Consider the following 20,279-nt stretch of genomic DNA (forward strand, 5'->3'; position numbering starts at 1 on the left):
CCAGATAACCAGTGATAGAGATGGCATTTGGACCTAAGCAGTCTACTTCCAGAGCCCAAACCCTTGACATTCATCAGGAGGAAGATGAGTGAGTGAGTGTTCTCTGAGTCAGAACAAGCTCATCTGGAGAAGATGCGGAATGCCAGCAAAGATCCTCATGTGCTAGCAGGAGAAAATAAACTATAGAAATATTGAAAGGAAAAAATGGATCTTATAGATAAGTATTTCCCCTTGGGAAACTATGTGTCAAGACAAAAGGCTTGCTTTCTTCCTGGATTAGGTGTCCAAGATATGATACAGAGTCAGTTATAGAAAATGGGATACACGTTAGTGATTGTGATGTGTCAACTTGACTGGGCTAAGGCCAAAGACAAGTGGCCAAACATTATTTTCATATGTCTGTGAAGAGGTTTCTGGATGAGATTAACATTTGAATTAATGGATTAAGTAAAGCTGATTGTCCTCCCTAATGAGGGTGGGCCTCATTCAATTCATCAAAGATCAGAATAGTACAAAAAGGCTAAGTGAGAGGAAAGCCCTGCCCAACTGCTGTGCTGAGACATTGGTCTTTTCCAGCCTTCAGATTTGGAATGAAACACTGGCTCCTCTTAGGTTTCAAGCCTTCTGGCTTTTGGACTGGAACTCATAGCATTTGTTCTCCTAGTTCTCAGGCCTTTGGACTCAAACTAGAACTATATACATCAGTTATCCTAGGTCTCCAGCTTGCTGACTGCGGATCTTGGGACTTCTCAGCTTCTCTAATCCCATGAGCCAATTCCTTATAAAAATCTTATTATAATCCACAGTATTAGTGTTCTCAGGATAAATATAACTAATATGATATATCTGTCATCTACATACCTATCTATCTATTTCAACTGTTGATAGGATTAAATAGTGAAAATAGTATGTAAGGCCTTAAATTTCCTATAAAAAATCTTATGATTCCAAAGTTTTTCTCTGAATTTTTTTATGTTATTCCTGAATGAATAAATCACTGTTAGTCAGTGTTCTCCAGATAAATAGAACCAATATGATATATACATCTATGCAAATATTTTGGAACTATAGGGGCTTACATAGGAAATTTAAGGCCTTAGATACTATCTTTCCATAGTTCATTTTATTAACAGTTGGGATTTTAGAAGGAAGTGGCACGCAGTTTCAAAAAAATCTATTGTTCTAAATTGAAAAATACCTTCCCAATTTATCTTTGTGTGGCCTAAACATTCTATTGTAGTACTAAAATTTATAATATGTTAATGCCTCTGCTTTTGATAGGAAATAATAATTTCCTTAGTAGTTAAGAGATATCCACAGCACTCTTCCCTGCCCCACCCTCTCAATCCCTCACTCATTTCTAGGTTATACTTGGCATAGTCCTAGGGAATGGAAAATTCACCAGGCCAAACAAAGGGGAGTCTCCACTTTTACCCTCTTCTCCCTCATAGAGATAGGGAAAAAGTTTCAAGAGGCAGCTCCTTGGAATCTTCTCCTAAATCTAGCAAGGCCTAAAGTAGATAGGCTGGACAGGCTCTCCCCTGAACACTGAGACAAGTCTGCTCCCTTCTCTTCTTAAACTCAGTGGCTACACTAGACTTACATTTTTTTTTTAAGATTTTATTTATTCATGAGAGAGAAAGAGAGAGAGGGAGGCAGAGACACAGGCAGAGGGGGAAGCAGGCTCCATGCAGGGAGCCTGACATGGGACTCGATCCAGGGTCTCCAGGATCAGACCCTGGGCTGAAGGTGGTGCTAAACCGCTGAGCCACCCGGGCTGCCCTAGACTTACATTTGTTAATCAGCATAGTCCCCAATGTCTTTTGTGGTCTTAGGAGTAGAGAAGGAAAGCAAGCTTGTTGCCCATCCCCTTCTAGCTTAGTCAAGAAGAATTAGTCATGTGATACATCATTGCTCCCTATAGGTCCTCTTTATGGCTTCAGCCAAGTCCCAATATAGTTGAGCCTTGAACAACATGGCTTTGAACTACACAGGTTCACTTATACACAAAATTTTTACACTATATTACTTCAAGTGTACTTTGTCTTTTATGATTTTCTAAATAACATTTTCTTTTCTCTATCTTACGTTATTGTAAGAACACAGTGTATAATATATATAATATACAAAATATGTGTTGACTGCTTATGTTATTGATAAGGCTTCCTTCCAGTCAACAGTAGACCATTAGTAGTTAAGTTTTAGGGGTGTCAAAGTTATACATGGATTTTCAACTGTGCAAGGGATCAGTGCCCCTAACCCCCATGCTGTTCAAGGGCCAACTACACTCAGGATTGATGACTTTGCTGGCCATTGCCTTTAATGTATATATTTACACCAAAAAAGTGACCAATCCAGATAAAGATTCATGTTGTCCTAGATCTCCTAACTGAAAACGATCTTAAAGTCAACTTCATTCTTTTACTAACACTTTCTAGGCATAATCAAATTTAGAAAATATCAAAATGTTATTATATATTCCTCAATTCTAAATTTTCTATTAATTATGTTTCTATCAATTGTGGTTTCACTTTCACATTTTCACCAGTGAATTGACTGGTTTGTTGGTTTTTTATCCCTAGCCAAACTAAACAAATTGAAATTTATTATCCAATAAAATTGTATTAATTTATAGTAGCAAATTAGTAAAAGTAGTAAAAATGTTAAATGGTCAAATGTTTAAAAAGTATACAAGCTGTTGTTTCTACCTGTCCCTTCCCTTATTTTGGTTAGATAACACATCTCTAATGTTAATAAACTATCCTGCCTCCACCTCAGACAGTGTTGTTCTGGGTGCTTGTACACACATTTGCTCTCTCCTGGCCCAAAGAATACTACCTCTGTGGTCATAGCAGTGGTTTTAGTGATAGGCTTATGACCCAAACAGGGCCAAAATTAATCCTGAGGTTTTTGTTCAAGCTTTTTATTCAGTTCACAATATATATTTCTTGAAAGCCTACTATGAGTCCAGGCCCTATTGTAAGTTATAGGGATATTGTAAATGAATAAAACAAAACAAAACGGTAAATTCCCTACCATCATGATCTAAACATTCTACTAAGGAAGACTCTAGAACAAGCACAATAAATATGATAAATATACTGTATGTAATACATTAGTGTTAAAAACTAGGGCAAAAAACAGGAGAGATGTGAATGTTGATGGAAGGAAATACTAGAATTTGCTCAGAGGTCAAATAGCAGGTGGATAACAGTCACTTTTTCATCTGCAGCTGCAGAGACCCATTTCTGCCTCCAGGAGAGGAGAGTTTGACTGAAAACAAATCCAACTTGGGTCTGGCTCAGTCAGTTGTGTCCAACTTTCAGCTCAGGCTATGATCTCTGGATCTTGAGATGGAGCCCAGCACTGGGTGTGGATCCTGTGGATCCTAAGATTCTCTCTTTCCCTCTCCTTCACCCCTCCCCTCACTCATGTGCATGTGTTTCTTCTATCTCAAAATAAAAAATTAAAAAAAAGGAAGGAAGGAAATGAAGGCAACTCAAAGGAAAGCAGAGCTTAGAGTTGCAGTGAAACAAAGTCCTGATGACTTCATTGGAGCACCTGGACTCAGCTGTGCCTCAAAGTTTTTTTTTTGTTTTGTTTTGTTTTTTTCCAGTTATATGAGGCAATAAATACCCTTATTTTTTTTTTCTAAACTGGGTTTTCTGTCACTTGCAACCAAAAAAGATCTGACTAATGCCAACATTTGCAGGTATATATAGAAACCTAAAGTATCTTACAATGTGTTTCTAAGTGGGGTTCCTGCTGTACTTGGATTATTGAATAGCTAGAACTCATTTCTAATTACCAGTATGCATTTACATGTAAACACCTAAAATCCGAAAGACCTTAAAAACAGCAGGTTCACTTTAACGTGTTTAAATAAGTTCCTTAAAGTGTAGTTTATACTCTTAAATTAAGGAACTCTTTCATATAGATTGTTCCAAGGTCACTCTTGTCCAAATCAAGGAATTACAGATTTTAAGTTGTCTCAGTTAAAAAAAAAAAATCAATTAGATTTTACCAGAAACATTTCTGCCATTGTGCATAGGATAGTTGTATTTTGGACTTTCTTGAAGCACGACACAGAATAAAGAAAATTCTCACCTTACCTTCCATTGGCAGGGTTGGTTATATTTTGAGAGATATGTATGTAGTCAAGGACCGATCTTCCCCCGCTCAAAAGGAAGAACGAGTCATGCATCACTAGCCCTCCTACCACGCTAAGGGTTCCAAGATAACTTGACCACATAACAACGATCCGCCATGACATACAAGCTGACTAGAACCCCAATGCTGTATTGAAGTTTGTTTGAATTTAAGATTATAGAAAGCAAAGAATTGGTGTTAAATTTTCCACATCCTTCTTCCTCCATTTCTCCCTACAATTCTATCTTACTTCCTTTCCACCCCTAAATCAAAATGAATCATAGCAAAATACACAGACACACACACAAAAGCACAAATGTCGAACTGCTCTCCCTTTCAACCCAATATCCCTTGGGGCACCCTTTCATATGGGTGCAAATGTAGCATGTTCTCAAGCAGGACTTCTGCTCCCCTAAAGCAACCAAGAGGGCCCAAGCAGGAAACAAAGAGATGATAAACGTCTCACATTGTAAGTGAGCCATGAACAGTTAGGGAGCAGACATTTCCTTGGGGGTTAGAAAAAGGAGACTAATCTAACTCTGCCATCTGAGCCATCCCTTGACAGACCCCACCTCAGGCTATATGAGCTAACTAACTAAAAGAGGACATTCAAAGGAATTCTCAGAAATGGGAATGAGTCATCAGCCTGGGTAAACTGGCCATGTCCTTTCCTCTCCTTCCCGTAGAGGGAAGACTGAAGGTACTCCTCTCCACTTAGAGAAAAGGGGTTTCAAAAGTACCAGGCATAGGGTTGCCTGCAAGGATAGGAGCCTGGATTCATTCCCCCAGGTTAGATGTCTGCACATGCAGCATAGTTGATGGGTTACCTGTACCTATCTGAACAGGAAAAAGGATAATTAGAAAAAGAGAGCTGAGCAGGGCAAGGGGTGGTGAGTGGAACATCTTTCCTGTGCAAAGTTCAGTAACTTTGTTCTGATTAGGTGGATTCTGGGGGAGATAGCTTTCTGTGAGCCAGTTTTCTGGTACTCCATCTTAACTGAACCTAAGGTGGTATCTAAGGGCATTGCAAACCTGGGGGTGGGGGTTGGGACATGCCTCCACACTAGAAAACAGAGGGTAGGTCTCCTACAAGGCTCCAATGATCTTGTATAGAAATCTTTAGGAAGAGAATCAATAGTCGACCACTTTTATCCAGAGAGCCAGCCACACCTAGCAGAGGATACAAGACACAGTTTTTTCAGTAAAGCCTCCAGTGAGCCTTCACACCTCACCTTGTCTACCTGTCGCAGCACCAAGAAAATATAGGTAAAAAAAAATAGACACAAATGCAAAGGAGCAGACCAAACCCCTGCTACTCCAAATGTCTCAGGCCAGAGCTTTGAGAAGGAGAAAGAAGCATTACATGAGAAGGAGAGTGAAGTTTTAACGTAGATAAGTTGGGAACACCTGGGTGGCTCAGTAGTTAAGCATCTGCCTTTGGCTCGGGGTGTGATCCCAGGGTCCTGGGATCGAGTCCTGCATTGGACTCCCTGCAGGGAGCCTGCTTCTCCCTCTGCCTATGTCTCTGCCTCTCTCTTTGTGTCTCTCATGAATAGATAGATAGATTGATACATAGATAGATAAGTTGGAACTGGCCTTTTTAAATATCTTAAATCCACTGTAGGGACACCTGGGTGGCTCAGTGGTTGAGTATCTGCCTTTGGCTCAGGTCGCGAACCCAGGGTCCTGGGATCAAGTCCTGAATCAAGCTCCCCACAGGAAGCCTGCATCTCTCTCCCTATGTCTCTGCCTCTGTGTGTGTGTGTCTCTCATGAATAAATAAAATAAAATCTTTTAAAAATATGTCTTAAATCAACTGGAAAGCTATGGTGCCCAAAGTAGTGGTGTCAAAGGGAAGGGGGAAAAGATCCATCAGAATATGGATTAAGATAGTAATTAATGAAAAATACAGTCTGTTCTGAGTCAGATTTCTGTCTGGAAGGTTCAAGTCTCTCAAACATCCCCTAAAAATATACCTCTTCCATTTGCAAAGACCTACGGCCAATTTGCACACCACCAGCTCCAGATTCCCATGAGATCTCAGGCAATAGTTTGTGGTAAAAAGTGCTAGGGGAAGACAAAGCAACTATTTAATATTGAGAAAATCCAAGATCCTCGAAAAGGAGGAAGAAAAACCATAGCATTTCTGGTAGCCCCTCCTTATCTGTAGGCTATACATTCCAAAACCACCAGTGGATGCCTGAAACCACAGATAGTACCAAACGCTAAGTATCCTAAGTTTTTTCCTATGCATACATACCTATGATAAAGTTTAATTTATAAATTATGCACAATAGATTAATAATAACTAATAAAATAGATCATAATAATCAACTGTAATAAAAGTTATGTGGTCTCTCTCTCTCTCTCTCAAAATACCTGTACTCATCCTTCTCCTTGTGATGATGTGAGATGATAAAATGTCTATGTGATGAGATGAAGTGAGGTAAGGACACAGGCATTGTGATGTGGCATTATGCTACTACTGGCCTTTTGAGGATACATCATCTGCTTCCAGAGCTTTTTTCTTTGGTGGTGGAAAACTGAAGTCCACATGAAACCAGAAAATGCAGTAACCATGTAGAAGTAGCCAGTAAGGAGTAGGAGCAAGTGAAGCCAATACAAGCATAGAGATGCATAGGTGAGAGATTGTGAGTGAGTCCTGACAGGATGGAGACCCTGGAGGCAGTCATACCTCAGGCCCATGGTCTTCCCGTCCACCTTGCACCTTGACCAAAAACTCATAAGTTCTCTGTTCTAACTTTGTTGCACGGGGTTTCTGTCCCTTAACACCAAGCAATTTAAGAGGAGTAAAACTACACACAAAAATGCCATGCCACCACAATGGTTTATACTCCAGGCTAAAGGAATAAGAGACAAAAAAGGGGAAGACTCATGGTCTAGAAGAAATAGATTTCAGGCAGGGTCAAGAGGAGATGTTATGGATGTGGAGGAGACTGAATTGGAAGTGGCTGTTCAGGTAACAAAAAAGCAGAGATCTGAAAATATTGTTGGAAGAAATATTCTAAGATGAACTAGGCTCTGGAAAGTTTTACCCTACATCAAAGAGTAGATAGTTGGAAAAGTCCCTGAGCTCTATCAGTTCTGGGGAAAGCAAGAGTCAGACAAAGAGGAGCCCTGAATTCCTCAAAAGTATCTACACACCACAGTTAAAAGGATGAGTTTAGGAGAGTTGCTTTTAATTACTATTTTAGCAATGGAACTCTTTCTTCTAATGAAATATTACTTAAAACACAAATATAGAGATAAGCAATAAATGGATTTCTTGAGCAATTTAAACCATTATTGCTCACCCCCCAAAGGTTTTTGTTGTCTGAGGAACCCCTGAAGCTCCTCCAGGAAACATCTAGATTTTGCAGAGCATAGGGCGAAAACCAGGAATATGCTTCTAAATGCGTGTCTACTCCACATACCTGGTACTATGCTTCAAGACAACCCAACCAGCTTTAGCAACTAAAATAGTGTCCATCATACAATATTTATAAAAAGCATGGAATTTAAATAAAGGTACTTGGTACTTTTGGAAGGAAAATAAACCATATCTACACTTGCTTGTTTAGACTAGTTTTTTTTCCTTACCAAATCCTTAGGTTCATAATGATTGTACCAGTGTTTTCCTCAACCATGCTCCCACATACCAGCTTTACTCAGAAACTTCCATGTATATTTAATGCCTGTATCTTGTAATTTACTGAAAAGGACAAAGGCAGAAGTCCATTCAAGGCCATAAGACTGCTTTTTCTCCTAAGAAACTGTCAGCCAAATTTCTCAGGGAGGAACTGGAAATGAAGTGAGAGACATTGATAAATTTCCTTGCTGAACAATCAATAAAAGCCCCACCATCCTGTTCAGACTCCCACTGTGGAAGCAAGGGCCATAATTACATTGTCAAAAATTCAAGTTACCCAGGTTGACAGCGACCCCCTTGAAAAGTGACAAGTGATTGACACTTGGTTTGGGGTAGTGAACCTGGACTGGCAGACAGAGTGGGGAAAGAAAAAGCACGAGTGAAATTTCCTTATTGACTACAACTGGCCAGACCCCAGACTGCCACTCTGGAGGAGTCCTGAGACCCTTGAGTCACATTTAGAATCCCAGTGAGCCACTGACAGGATTTCCTAAGCAATCTGAAACCCATCAGAGATTCCGAACAGAACAGTCCACTCCCAAATCCCAAGAAAGAGAAAGATGGTGCTATGTGTGTGTGTGTGTGTGTACAAGTGTGTGAGTTTTCCTACATTAAAAGAAAAACATGAAATGCACTTTCAACTCCATCGTTCCTCATGACAGCTGAACAGAAAAGCCTGTTTGCTTAGCTATGTGAATCCATGATAGAAATCAGCTGGAGCAGAAGGGTTCCAGGGGTGGCAGTGAAGAATGTGATAGGAGAGGGAAGGTGGGAAAGCTGTAGTCCTGACATGCAGACCATTTGTGTGATTCTCTGTGACCTGAGCTGGAGCTAAATTAATACCCATCAGTCAGGCCTCTCACTGTTGAACATGAGGGATAAAATGCCTACAAAAGGCCTCATTACTGGGCAGTGCTCTGCTTCTGGCTATTCTAGGGCCCATACAAATGGTTTCCAGAAGACTTTCTTATAACCAAACCCAGAAATGGTGGTTTTCCACTGCTGGGAAGCAGCTGTGCCACCAGAGATTAAAATCAAAAGGTGTTTACTGGATGGTGGGAACAGAATAGAAGATGCTTGGTAATATTGCTAAAACCTCTCTCTTGCTCTGACCAGAAGGGGTAGACAAGGAAATTAATAAGGAGAAAAATCTCTAGGCAGGGCTGGCCTTATGCCAAATTTTGAGATAGACGCCCCACACCCTCTCCCCACTAAAAGAAAACATGAGATAATTGGCACTGGGTCCTCAGTGCTTGGGCTAGCAGGTAAGAATATACTAAAATAGTCATAACTAACTCTGCTTGTGTGTTAGTTTGTGCCAAACACTTGAGAGTAGTTCATAAGCAGTAGATCTACAAGGTGGGAACCATATTTTCCTGGTTTTATGGAGCTTCATTTGTCCAATTTGTCATAGATGGTAAGTGTCCAGAACTGGACAGATTTCTGATTCCAAAACTATGAACCGCTAATAACCAGCATTTCCCCAAGAGTACTTAGTGAGCTGTCTGAATCAGATCTCCTGAGGATCCCACTGAAATGCACACTTCTAGGCCCACTAGGGCCCACCGAGTGAGTCAGACTCTGGGGGTGAGGCCCAGAAACCTGGATTTTAAAAATCTCCTGGAGACAAGTCTTCTGTGCACTAGGTGGTGAATCTCACTACATCATGCCAGGAAGCTGAGTGAAGGCTAGGCCATTAGGGACTTTGGGTGTGAAGCACTGAATCAAGTTGCTCGCCGTTTTGCATACTTGACAGCAAAAGAAAATTAGTTTTTCCCTAAAGCCCCAGTGTCACCAGACCCACGTCTGGCCCTGAGAAAAGGCCAGTGAAATTACGTAATGATTTTAGCCATGCTATACAGCCCCGCCAGAGGGGATTCTGAGACCTCAGGTGTTCAGGAGACAGGGAAAGGGGAGGACTGATGAGCTGCAGGCTGGGGTGGGGATACTCTGACAGACACTGAGGGAAGCAAACCCTCTCTCACTAACTGCGCTCTTTCCCACACAGTGTTTCCTTCAAATGAATGAGATGTGGCGGCATCATTTCAGAGAGGAAAATAGCTTGGCTTTGCAAGTGTTCACTGTGCAAGTGCTGCGGTTCTCCAGAGATCCTAGTTACCTCCACACTGGCAGTGCTATGCGGAAATGGGTAAAACAGTTGTTAATAATGACCTAACCCTGGGAATGCAGGAAAGGAGAGGGGGAGGAGGTGGAGGGAGCAGAAGAAAGAGAAGGAGAGAACAGAGGAGAGTGTCTGCACTCTCAGTATCCAGTAACATCACAGGGCTTAAAGCCACAACATTGTTTTATGACTTTCAGAATTCTCAAAACATATTAGAAGCATCTACTCTGTTTTGGTTGCCCCACATTGATTGATTATAAACAATGAAACTAAGGATTTTCTTAACTTGACAATTGTCAAGTTGACACGCAAAGGCTTAGGAGCACAGGGTACTTTGAAAATGCAGGCACAATAGAGGTTTATTTTTTTTTTCTTAAAGATTTTATTTATTTATTCATGAGAGACACAGAGAGAGGCAGAGACATACATAGAGGGAGAAGCAAGCTCTCTCCAGGGAGCCGATGTGAGACTCGATCCCAGGACCCTGGGATCAGGACCTGAGCCAAAGGCAGATGCTCAACTACTGAGCCACCCAGGTGCTCCTAGAAGTTTATTTATGAGTTGTTTTGCTGATTCTTCATAATAGAACATGAGCATGAGATGGGTTGGAATGAAAGAAATAGAGTAAAAGAATTAGGAGTCTTCACTCTTCTTCATTTGCATTTCCATTTCTAGCAAGGGGTATGCATCTGCATCGTATAGGACAGTGGCTCTCAAACCAGAGGACCACCGTTAAGCTTCAGGGTCCTTCAGATGGTCTATAAAAAGTACTGATCTGTGCCCTCTTAACTGTTCTTCTGCTGTGTTTTTCAGTGGTAAACAGCAGTACACTGGAATGGTAGCCTAAGTGGCCTCTGGACTGGCGCAAACATTTGAAGACCACAGCTGATGTGCAAATTGAAAACCCTCACGATGCTAGACTACCACATCAATGTAAGTTCTTGCTGATGAAGATGGGAGAAGAGTCCTTCCATAAAGTAGAACATAAGAATCAGTACTGTATGCATTTGGAATTTCTGTCTAGATATGGGTTTTTAAGCCTTGCAAACTCTGTCCTCAGTATATAGCAGCCTGGCCGGTGCAAAGTCAACACTTAATAAGTGCTTGATGAAAAGATTTCGTTTCCTCTCACAGTAAGCCAAAAGAGGCAAAAGACTACATTTTAGTAAACTATGATTGAGGCCCAGAGATTATACTAGTCCCCCCTTATCCGCAGTCTTGCTTTCTGTAGTTTCAGTTACCCAGGATCAACTTCAGTCTGAAAGCTGATGATCCTCCATCAGACATATGGTTGGGAGGTCACTAGGAGCCTAACGCTACATCACAATGCCTACGTCTTTCACCTCACTTCGTCCCATTATGGAGGCATTTTATCATCTCACATGATCACAAGAAGGGTGAGTACAGAATAGTGAGATCTTTCAAGAGACCACATTTATATAACTTTTACTACCTTCTATTGTTATAATTATTTTATTATTAGCTATTGTTAATTTCTTATAGTGCCTAATTTACAAATTGAACTTTATCATAGGTGTGTGTGTGTCTGTCTATCTATCTATCTATCTATCTATCTATCTATCTATCTATCTATCTATAGGTTTGGTACTCTATTGTTTCAGGCATCCACTGGGGGCTTTGGAACATGTCTCCTACAGATAAGGGAGGACTACTATATAATAAATAGAGCCTTGACAGAACAAAATGACAGATTCCTCAGCATAGCTACAAGCCCATGTCTAGAGTAATCATTCTATGATAGGTAATGGGGTTTTAGTTTGTCACGCCAATATAGAAACACCAACAGAGATAACATCATGTTTTCTGGACTGAGCCACTATCTGGAGCCTACCTATTGATTTCCCTTGGGCTCATGCTTTGTAACCAAAAGTATATAAGTAGCAACTGAAAGATACTTAAAGCTCCTCATTTTATACTTAACCACTTACTAGTTGATATTAAATATTCTCCTGGCACACTTAGTAATTTCTTGAATCTCAAGGAAAATGAACATGCCCATTTTGCCAAGTGAGACTAGGTGATTGGAAGGCAAAACTGCAGCAGAAGCACATGTAACCTAGTTTTTTTGTTTTTTTGTTTTTGTTTTTTTTTCCCCAGAAATCCATAAGCACCCAACCCCTCCGGGGCAGGATTCCTCAGTAGAACTCTACCCGAACCCTACTTATAGGAAGGGAAGACAGCCATGACAACAATAGAGTTGTCTCTATTTGATTTGTGATGCCATCTATGTACATGGTTCATCAGTCAATTTGCACTGTACTATGCTGCAGTTATAACACAAATCTCCATGATTTCAGTTGCCAAAGATCATTCCCCAGGTGGGCTGCAGTTCTGCCCCTAATGTCCTCATTCAGGTTCCCAAGCTGAAGAAGCCACCCCTACTTGGGACAGGCTATTCTCAAGCAGAAGGAAAAGGACAGATGGCCAAAGTATCGTAACAGTTCTTAAAACTTCTCTTTGGCCATGTGGTATATCATTTCCACTCACATTCTTTGACCAAAGCAAGTCCAAGGCTAAGCCCATGTCCCAGTGGGATAGGGAAGTATGGTTCACCTAGTGGGAGGCACTGAAAGTCACCTGGCAGTTGGTGGAAGCATACAATCCTCTTCCAGGAAGAGGAATAAATAATTGGGAACCACATATACTCTGTCTGCCACAAGAATCATAACAGCTGATATTTCTTATTTAAGGAAATAGTGTCCATGCTATAATTAACTTTGTTGCCTCAGTACCTAACAGCCAAAGATTTTTAAGAGGTTTTTGCCATTTTCCTCATCACCAGTACATTGTCTAGGAGCCATTCCACCTCACCTTTTTTGGTCAAGTGTCTCACTCACCATGCAGAGAAAGAGTTCCATTCCTCACAGCCAGGAACTTGACGCCATATGGAAAGAAGGGGGTAGAGTGGGAGCTCCCATAGAGTTTGATCTCAGCTTTGCCTTGGAAGGGCTTGTCCTCTGATCCAATCCGGAGCTCTCCACCATCAGAAATGAGGATGGCATGTGCCCTCAGCTCAATGGGCCCTGGATCCATGAAAATCAGCTTGCCTCCTAATGACCAAAGAGAAGATTGTCAGTCCCTGGGAGGATAAATTTCATCTCCTTTTGACAGTTCCAATGTCTGATGAAATCCTCTTCAATTTATATACTTTGATGAAATTTAAACTTATTTTATCTTGCTCTCTCTTCTAGAAGAGTGATAGAATATAGGTTGGACCACCCAGGGGTAGAAGCACTATGCTACTAAGCCAGTTGAGGTTAGCTATCACTCTTCACTATATCTTTATTTATGGTATTTTTATTTCTCTCTCTCTCTCTTTTTTTTTTAAGATTTCATTTCTTTATTCATGAGAGACACATAGAGAGAGGCATAGACATAGGCAGAGGGAGAAGTGGGCTCCCTGTAGGGAGCCCAATGAAGGACTCAATCCGAGGACCCCGGGATCACGCCCTGAGCCTAAGGCAGATGCTCACCCACTGAGCTACTCAGGGATCCCTAATTATGTTATTTTTAATGACAATATGCTAAATGACAGCAGTTTAGGACCGGTTAAATGAGGATGAGAAGGTCACCATTTTAGCCATCTAGCAGCAGATGAAAGCTGCCTATAAAATTAAGCTTAGAAATACAAATAAACAGGGATCCCTGGGTGGCTCAGCTCCATGATTGAGCACCTGCCTTCGGCCCAGGGAGTGATCCTGGAGTCCCGGGATCAAGTCCCACATCAGGCTTCTTGCAGGGTGCCTGCTTCTCCCACTGCCTGTGTCTCTGTCTCTCTCTCTCTGTATCTCTCATGAATAAATAAATAAAATCTTAAAAAAAAAGAAATACAAAGAAACAAATGAATAAGAAATAGGAATAGAAGAAAATAGGCCAAAATTACTAGAATTAGGGTAAAAAGGAAATGTAATTAGGACTACCAGCATGACATTTGCCCCACTTTAGCTGGCCCCACCATCGATTTTACTTAACTTTTGATAATAGATCCAATTTTCCTTAAGAAGTTGCTCTGTTCCACTGAATAGGGTTAAGTGAGACTATCAATCACAGCATCCCATCCTTCCATAGCCTAAGTCATGTACCCAGGCTTCAAATGGAAATTTGGAACAAGAGGGAATAGAAGACTGGAAATGTTTAGATTTTAGCAATTCCAGTGGTAGTATCTAAATGAGCCTGAGAAGAGCTCCCGTTGCTGAGGTGCCCCCAATTCCCACCTGCGAAGCCCCTTCAAAATGCCACTGATCCACAGAAATCAGTGGCATTTCTATACATTAACAATGAAACTGAAGAAAGAGAAATTAAGGAATCCATCCCATTTACAATTGCATCCAAAGCATAAGATACCTAGTAATAAACCAAACCAAAGCAGTAAAGGATGTATACCCTAAAAACTACAGAACACTTGTGAAAGAAATTGAGGAAGATGTAAAGAGATGGAAAAACATTCCATGCTCGTGGGTTTGAAGAATAAATATTGTGAAAATGTATATGCTACCCAGGGCACTGTACACATTCAGGGAAATCCCTACCAAAATACCATAGACTTTCTTCACAGAGTTGGAACAAATAATCTTAAGATTTGTGTAGAATCAGAAAAGACCCCGAATAGTCAGAGGAATATTGAAAAAGAAAGTAAATGGCAGGGGCATCACAATGCTGGATTTCTTGAAGACAGTGTGGTACTGGCACAAAAACAGACACATAGATCAATGGAACAGAATAGAGAACCCAGAAATGGGCCCTCAACTCCATGGCCAACTAATACTCGACAAAGCAGGAAAGACTATCCACTGGAAAAAGGACAGTCTCTTCAATACATCGTGTTGGGAAAATTGGACAGTCACATGCAGAAAAATGAAACTGGACCATCTCTTACACCAGACACAAAGATACACTCAAAATGGTTGAAAGATCTCAATGTGAGACAAGAATCCATCAAAATCCTAGAGGAGAACACAGGCAACAACCTTTTTTCAACTTGGCCACAGTAACTTCTTATAAGATACATCCATGAAGGCAAGAGAAACAAAAGCAAAAATGAACTATTAGGACTTCATCAAGATGAAAAGCTTCTGCACAGCAAAAGACACAGTCAACAAACCTAAAAGACAACCTACAGAATGGGAGAAGATATTTCCAAATGACATATCAGATAAAGGGCTAGTATCCAAGATCTATAAAGAACTTATCAAATTCAACACCCAAGAAACAAACAATACAGTCATGAAATAGGCAGAAGACATGAACAGACATTTCTCCAAAGAAGACCTACACATGGCCAACAAGCACATGAGAAAATGCTCTGCATCACTTGCCATCAGGGAAATACAAATCAAAACCACAATGAGATACCACCTCACACTAGGGAGAATGGCAAAAATTAACAAGACAGGAAACAACAAATGTTGGAGAGGATGTGGAGAAAGGGGAACCTTCTTGCACTGTTGGTGGGAATGCAAACTGGTACAGCCACTCTGGAAAACTGTGTGGAGGTTCCTCAAAGAGTTTAAAATATAGTTACTCTATAACTCAGCAATTGTACTACTGGGTATTTACCCCAAAGATATGGATGTAGTGAAACACCAGGACACCAGCACCCCAATGTTCATAGCAGCAATGTCCACAATAGCCAAACTGTAAAAGGAGTCACAATGTCCTTTGACAGATGAATGGATAAAGAAAATGTTGTATATGTATACAATGGAATATTCCTCAGCCATCAGAAGAGATGAATACCCACCATTTGCTTTGACATGGATGGAACTGGAGGGTATTATGCTGAGAGAAATAAGTCAATTGGAGGTCAATTGGAGGACATTCATCATATGGTTTCACTCATATGGGGAATATAAGAAATCGTGAAAGGGATTGTAAGGGAAAGGAGGGGAACTGAGTAGAAAAAATTATAGAGGGAGACAAACCATGAGAGACTCCTAACTCTAGGAAACAAAGGGTTGTAGAAGCAGAGGTGGGGGAGATGGGGTAACTGGGTGATGGGCACTGAGGAGGGCACTTGATGGGATGAGCACTGGATATTATACTATGTGTTGGCAAATTGAATTTATTTTTTTCTTTTTTTTAAAACCTTATTTATTTATTCATGAAAGACACACAGAGAGAGAGGCAGAGACATAGGCAGAGGGAGAAGCAGGCTTCATGCAGGAAGCCTGATGTGGGACTCGATCCGCAGACTCCAGGATCACGCCCTGGGCTGAAGGCAGGCACTAAACCACTGAGCTACCCAGGCATCCCCTGGCAAATTGAATTTAAATACATTCTTAAATGCCCTGATCCTACTTCTATATCTGATTTTCCAGACTTTCCCATCAATTCTCTTAGTAACCTAATGCATTCTCAATAAATTTCCTTTTGTAAAAGAAAGCTGGCTTCTGTTATTTGTAATCAAATAACCTTAACCAATTCAGATATGTTTCTCTAATATCCAAATTTTCTATAAGAATATTATTTTATAATAAAATTATATTGTAAGAATAAATACTTAAGATATTAAAACATACTTTTCTTTAAAGAGACTTAGAATTCAAGCAATATTTTCCGCATAATGCCAAAATAACTAATGTATCCCAAATAAATAACCACTTTAAACTGAATGAGTTACTAAAACTATCTCCCTCCTGGATGTGGTTTGCAAAAGTACTGGACAAGACTCTTCTATCCTGTAACATGGTCAGAGTTGTGACTTCATACGGGAAAAGCCAGGGGTCCTCTTTTCTATACCACACTACTATGTCCCATCTCAGCCAGAATAAAAGTCCAAGTCTCCATATACTGGGCTGCAAGTAGCCTTTCATGGTTTACCAACCCATCTCCAATTCCCTTGCGCCATCTTCTTGTAAGACTCACTCCTGCATTCAAGTGCCCTGAACATGTCAGGTGTCTGACAGGTCTCCTGTCGGTCCCTTACCTGCAGTGTTCTTCTGTCAGACATCCCTGTGACTCACTCACTCCCTGTCATTCTAGTCAAATGTTAACTTCTCACAGAGGTCCTCCCTCTCTGGTCTATAGAAAAGAGCAGGCACTAGCCCCTCATCCAAACACACTTTCCTTCCTTCGTAACACTTACCATCAGGCATATTTTATAGTTACATATTTATTGTCTGCCCTCTTCCCACCAGAATGTCTGTTTCATGAGGGCTCTTCTCTGTTTTGTTCACCTCTGTCCCGCTAGTGGTCTAGAGCAATGACTGCTAGGTAGTTGGCACTCACTATATAATTCTGGAACAAATCAATAAATGGTTATATCACCTTAAAGAATCCGATGTAAGTATCTGAGTTTCCTTTATGGATACACACACAACACAACACACAACACACACCCTCTCATTTCCTCAGAGAGGATGTTGTTATCACATTTAACCTATAAATCCATACATTGTCTCAATGAACCAAAGGGAGACCAAGGATGTGAAGAAGCAACATGTCAGAAAAGAAATAGCTCAAAAAGCAGCTTCTTCTGCAGTAAGAGGGGGTCTCAGTGAGTGAACGACAGTGAGTACCAAGACTCCTTTGGTGGCTAAATTTAGTCCTAGATCCAATGTGCCAAGTTATTGAGTCAGATTGTTGTTCTCCAGAAATCACAACTGGAAGCACTCAAACATGCACTGGAGGAATGAAAGGGGCAGAAGAAAAAGGTTAACGTGCCTTTAGTCATTTTTGTTTACCTCCATCTTCATGCAGAGATAGTGATCAATAAACATTTGACCCAATAGTCAGATGTTGAAGCCACCTCACTCCTGACCTTCTGCTCCAACATTGCTCTTCCACTGCTCTCATCCTCTTCATCAAACCTTCTAGTCTTGCCTCCTAAAGCCCAAGCCACACACCATCAGCAACAGGCACAGGATGTTTACGTGGATCTGACCCCTGAAAGTGTTCTCTCCTTGCAGCCACGATTTAGAACACCATACCCCATGTGGGTATCTAGTTTCTCCCTCAGTAAAATGTGTGTGGTAAGGATTCTTCCCTCAAAGAGCTATGATGAGATTTCTTGAAGTAATGCTTAAAGATCCCTAGTCTCGGGTCTGACACCTATTAGACACTTAACACAGTCGTATCAGCGGCTACTGAAACATTCATCATTTGTACGTCTCTCACTATTGCCATTACTTCTCATTTTCACAGTTCCTCCATTGTGGTAGCACTACTGGACCCTCTTCTTCCAATGTCTCACCATTGGCAGGCCCACCTTTCCTTCTGAAACATGGCACAGCAATCACATCCTCAGGTAAATAACCTGAGAGAAGTGAAAAACTATCCTTTGATCTATAGGCTTGATGCTCTGAGCAGCACCACATGGCTTCCAGGCTTCCAGAGGACCTATTGGTGATTTTGACTTTAATTTTCCCTTCCATTGTCATTATGATGACAAGAATAATCATTAGAAAGGCAATAATAGGGACACTTGGGTGGCTCAGTCAGTTAGGTTAAGAGGCTGCCTTTGGCTCAGGTCATGATCCTAGGATCTTGGGATCAAGTCCCACATCACACAGCATAGCATTGCACTGGGCTCTGCTCAGTAGGGAGCCTGCTTCTCCTTCTCCCTGAAGCTCCCCCTGCTTGTGCTGGCACACACACACGTGCATTTTCTCTCTAACAAATAAATAACATCTTTTAAAAAGAAAAAAAGAAATGCAATAATAATCATTAATCCTGCTGTGAACAAGAGGGAAGAAATGTGACCTGTTTACTAAAACTTTTTCATTCACAGCCACATGTCATTAATGTCCCAACTAATTATCTTCAACTGGTGGACCATGGATTTGCATGGCATGATTCCTCCATTATAAACAGTCAGGAAATTTGAACTGACCTTGATGAGCAAGAGGTGGAAACAGGGGACAGACTCCATCTATTGGCCTCTGAATGACCCGCAATAAGTCCCATAAGATTGCTAGGCCTCAGATTACCCTAATCTCCAGACCTGTCCTACTCAGTGCCAGGGGCTGATCTGTTTTTTCATCATTCATGTACAGAACAGAACCATGCATTCGCTGAGACTCCTTCCAGTTCTAGAACACTGAACACCTACATCTTCAAGGATGCACTCCGGTGTGCCAATACTGATGGAGACACGGAGCTCATGTTTTCCTGACACCACCTATGCTGCAGGGAACTCTGAGTTACACGTGAGAAAAGTATCACATACACAATCAGAAATTCAAATAATACTACAAATTCAAAAAGGGTGCTAACACTTAGGAAACACCTACCATATGTCAGAATCTTTATACATGTCATCTGAAATGACCATCCAAACAAGCTCAGGAAGTCACTACACACTCCATGTTTCACAGGCCAGAGAGCGGGGTGGGAGAGGGGGTCTGTCTCAGCCCAGAATAAGCAGAGCAAGCATCAGAGCCCAGGAGCCCCTGTCAGAAGAGCTCCTACTCTATCCACTTCTACAAACCCTCCCAGGTTACTTTATTATTCATTAGAATTATCATAGTTACATTTAAGGAAAAACATGTGTTAACCTAAGTTAAGTTTGCCTGTGGCTTGTTTATATATGATTTATTTTCATTTTGTTAATGTAGATATACCTCGCCTCATTCCAAACAGGATTTGAGGCAGATTACAAGGATTAGTGGGTAAATTTATAAACCTGGGCTTTGTTCCTTGTCACATCAAGCAAACTATTAAACACACTAAAACAAATTGGTAGAAATTTAAAAACGTCATTTACTGATGGGAACTAATAATGACGCTAATGAAGGGAGAAATCTGGGCCCAAAGAAAATGAATGATTTGTGTTGGCAAGAGTACTAAAAACAGGACTAATTAATTAATATGATAACCACTATTCCAGGCTAAAAAGCCCTCCCTCCTTCATTATCAGTGGCAAGGATAAGGAAATCTAGGTAAATTAAGAAGAGAGTGTGATGAGGAATTCAGCTCTTTTTAATTGAAATAATTAAAAGTGATAACCACAATGAAAGCTTCTAGTGTGAAGGAATGTAAGGTTTATACTCAATCTGGCCCTGCACCAAGGCCCCGAGTGTTTTATCCTCACACCTTATTAGCTTAAAACAAATATCCCATGGGCTGCTGCAGAGCATAGTGCTTGCGTATGGGAGGGCAGAGGGAGGACTTTATTCCTCCACTTTATAGCGCTTGACCACATTTCTGAACACTGAAAAAAAGCGCAGGGCTGAACGCGGCCTGTGGCCATGACCCTTACATTGCTTGTTATGATTGTTCATGAAAGCCGAGTCTGTCCCACAAGTAACCTTGGGTAATTTTATAAAAATCAATCAACCATCATTATTGTTACTTCCCCTCTAAAATAAATAAATGAACACAACTTTTTACATGTAATCA

The 20,279-nt window shown here is 40.9% G+C and overlaps 1 protein-coding gene across 1 annotated transcript in view; it reads right to left on the reverse strand.

Annotated features, from left to right (window-relative positions):
• The window catches only part of PKHD1 (PKHD1 ciliary IPT domain containing fibrocystin/polyductin), a 469,885-nt gene that overhangs the window by 287,251 nt on the left and 162,355 nt on the right, over positions 1 to 20,279 (reverse strand). The window contains 1 exon segment of the mRNA XM_038554300.1: positions 12,779 to 12,991. Within this exon segment, the coding sequence (XP_038410228.1) occupies positions 12,779 to 12,991 (213 nt within the window).

This window comes from Canis lupus, chromosome 12, assembly GCF_011100685.1.
Source record: "Canis lupus familiaris isolate Mischka breed German Shepherd chromosome 12, alternate assembly UU_Cfam_GSD_1.0, whole genome shotgun sequence".
NCBI lineage: Eukaryota > Metazoa > Chordata > Mammalia > Carnivora > Canidae > Canis > Canis lupus.